Source organism: Oncorhynchus gorbuscha, linkage group LG13 (genome assembly GCF_021184085.1).
Source record: "Oncorhynchus gorbuscha isolate QuinsamMale2020 ecotype Even-year linkage group LG13, OgorEven_v1.0, whole genome shotgun sequence".
NCBI classification, from domain to species: domain Eukaryota; kingdom Metazoa; phylum Chordata; class Actinopteri; order Salmoniformes; family Salmonidae; genus Oncorhynchus; species Oncorhynchus gorbuscha.
The window spans coordinates 38,324,502-38,327,216 of NC_060185.1; the positions used below are offsets into that span (position 1 = coordinate 38,324,502).

At 35.7% G+C, this 2,715-nt stretch overlaps 1 protein-coding gene across 1 annotated transcript; it reads right to left on the reverse strand.

Moving 5' to 3' along the window:
- Positions 1-1,167: 1,167 nt before the first annotated feature.
- Positions 1,168-2,465, reverse strand: LOC123992293 (olfactory receptor 6N1-like). Its single transcript, XM_046293454.1, has one exon. It carries the CDS (start codon positions 2,463-2,465, stop codon positions 1,557-1,559), a length of 909 nt encoding a protein of 302 aa, XP_046149410.1. The 3' UTR covers positions 1,168-1,556.
- Between the last annotated feature and the right edge of the window lie 250 nt (positions 2,466-2,715).

A 2,715-nucleotide genomic window follows, 5' to 3' on the forward strand; every position in this document is an offset into this window, starting at 1 on the left:
CCCACAATGTCACAATGGATGGCAGAAATGTCAAATAATGTATCACTAGATTTGATTTACTACTAGATTAAGGGTATACTGTACAACTCTGGGTGCCTTATGGAATACTGTATGACAAATGGGGTCTGTAATGAAAACATTTGTATTTTTTGTCAAGCAGTCACAAATATATATATATATCAATTCCCCATTAGAAATATCACCAGTAGCTGCCTACATCTACCATTAATTCACCTAATTTCCCATCAGCAATGTTTATTTGGTTAGGGTAATTTACTGTTCTCAATGTCAGAGTGGATATGTGTTTTGCAGAACTCACAACCTATGCTATACTTGTGAGAAACAAGTTTGTCTGATATGTCTGATAGTATTTCTGATTGTCTTAACTCACCGCCACTAATGAACTGTGGAGCTTCTCAAAGTAATTTTTCTACACCTCAAACAGCAAGTAAACAGTGTTTTTAGAATCTGTTAAGAATGACAATAGTATTTGAACAATATTTCCAGCTCTCTCCCTTTTGATAACCACTCGGCATGAGAGGTAAAAATGTAATGCTCTGATCCAGTGGAAACGCCATAAAATAACTGACCCAGTTGATAGTTGATACAGTGTTTCAAGTTTGTTGCAGACAGGCCATGGATAGCCAGTGTGATTTATAGGATATTTAATTGTATCAGTATATTTTCTGCATGCAGGATGCATTGTTTTTACATGTTGGCTTTGTGTAGGCTATTTACATACTTGGCAGTGGCAATAAAAGTTACTTTTAGATGTGTATAATTTTAATTTAGATTACTATTGTAGAATGTAGATTAACCACAGACAATGTTATTGAGATAGAAAGACTATTATAAATGAAATGAAACTGTTCCACGAATATGTGCCTATGAAAATCCAAACTGTCTCGCAGGTTGGTAGAAATGGTAAGATAAATAGGCACATTGGATGTGTCTATATATGGAAAAATCTGTTTAAAAATTTTGACAAGTTGATTTGTTGAAAGACCAAGGTTTTTGTTGTTGTTGTGTACAGCACTTGTAGAAATGCAGGAAATTTGCATTAGATGCCCCAGAAAATGTAGGGAGGACCCCCAGACCCCCCTACTCTTCTAAAACCAGAGTTGCGCTGCTTGCAATTTACAAAAAATAAGGCACCATTTAACATTACAACAGTTTTGGCAGATTGTACCGTTATTTTTGTTGACATCTGATATGAGAAAGTCTCCCTGTTGTGTAAGATCCTGTAATTAATGTTTCATATCGATGATTGTAGAAGGTGGATTAACCACATACAATGTTATTGAGATACAAAGACTATTAATAATGAAATTAAAGTGTTCCATGAATATGTGCCTATGAAAATCATAACTGTCTCGCAGGTTGGTAGAAATGGTAAGATAAATAGGCACATTGGATGTGTCTATATATGAAAAAACTGTTTTAAAATGTAGACAAATCGATTGGTTGAAAAAAAAGACTACTTCTTGGTTGACCAAGGCCCATGTTATCCTTGCTTCTGATATAAAGCAGTTTCCCTGGTGTGTAAGATCATGTAACTAACATCTCATATCAATGATTTTATGTGCATTACACTTTCTAAAAACTGCTCTTCGAATCTGCTGGAGGTTAAGTCCATATATGACAGGGTTAAAGACAGGTGGTATAACAAGGAATTGTACGGCCATTGCGTTACGCATATTTAGTGTACTGTTTACATTATTCCACCCTTGCAAATTGTCAAACAGGGTCACTGTGATGAAAATAAATATTGTTATTAAATGTGGCACACAAGTCTGTGTGAACTTAATCCTTCCCTTAGCTGAATTTACACAAGTCCTTACAATCTGACAGTACGAAAATACAATGAAAAGTATCTGTAGAACATGTACCACTATTACAAATTTGTTCAAATTCTGGTTGATGGTAATGGGTAAACATGCATGTTTCAGTATAGATGGAATGTCACAGAAGATCTTATCAATGCGAGATCCACACAAAGGAACTCTGACAGCTAAACTAACTGCTATGAGTGCTATAAATAAAGGATAACACCAAGACAATAAGAGTAACTTTCTAACAGTTAAAGATGTCACAATGGTATGATATAGTAGTGGTCTGCATATCGCCACATACCTGTCGTAAGACATCACTGTTAGAGTAGAAAGTTCACACATGACAGATGTGTATATTACATAGGCTTGAGTGAAACATCCACCATAAGATATCACCTGAACATCTGACTGAAGGTCCAGTAAGAACTTGGGGTAGAAACCAGCAGTTCCATACAATCCATTGACACACAAACTACACAGAAAGATATACATGGGCTCATGGAGGCCTTTCACCTGAATGATTGTTATGATCAGAGGCAGATTCACAGTGATGATGAGAAGGTATGTGATAAGAGGCAATATAAAATAAACCGATTTGTTGTTTGTCTCTTGTAAGCCAAAGAGATAAAACATCTTGACTTGGGTTGAGTTCTCCATAGATTTTGTTAATTTTCTTCCTCTGGTCAATGCAAAAAATTCGTAGTCCTTACAACGATTGAGTGTGTATGGAGGTGAATGAATTCAAGTGTGAATCAATTGATTCTGTGTAAGCTCAGAAACTTGTGTCCATGAAATGTCTTCTTGCTTGAGAGAGGGATACTGCTTCAATAACTTGTCCTACTAGCCTCTAAATATACCATAGTGTATGATCACATGGGATTGT

What these genes read in the sequence shown, in the direction of transcription:
- LOC123992293 (XM_046293454.1), bottom strand. Translation starts at nt 2,465, where the DNA reads ATGTTTTATCTCTTTGGCTTACAAGAGACAAACAACAAATCGGTTTAT.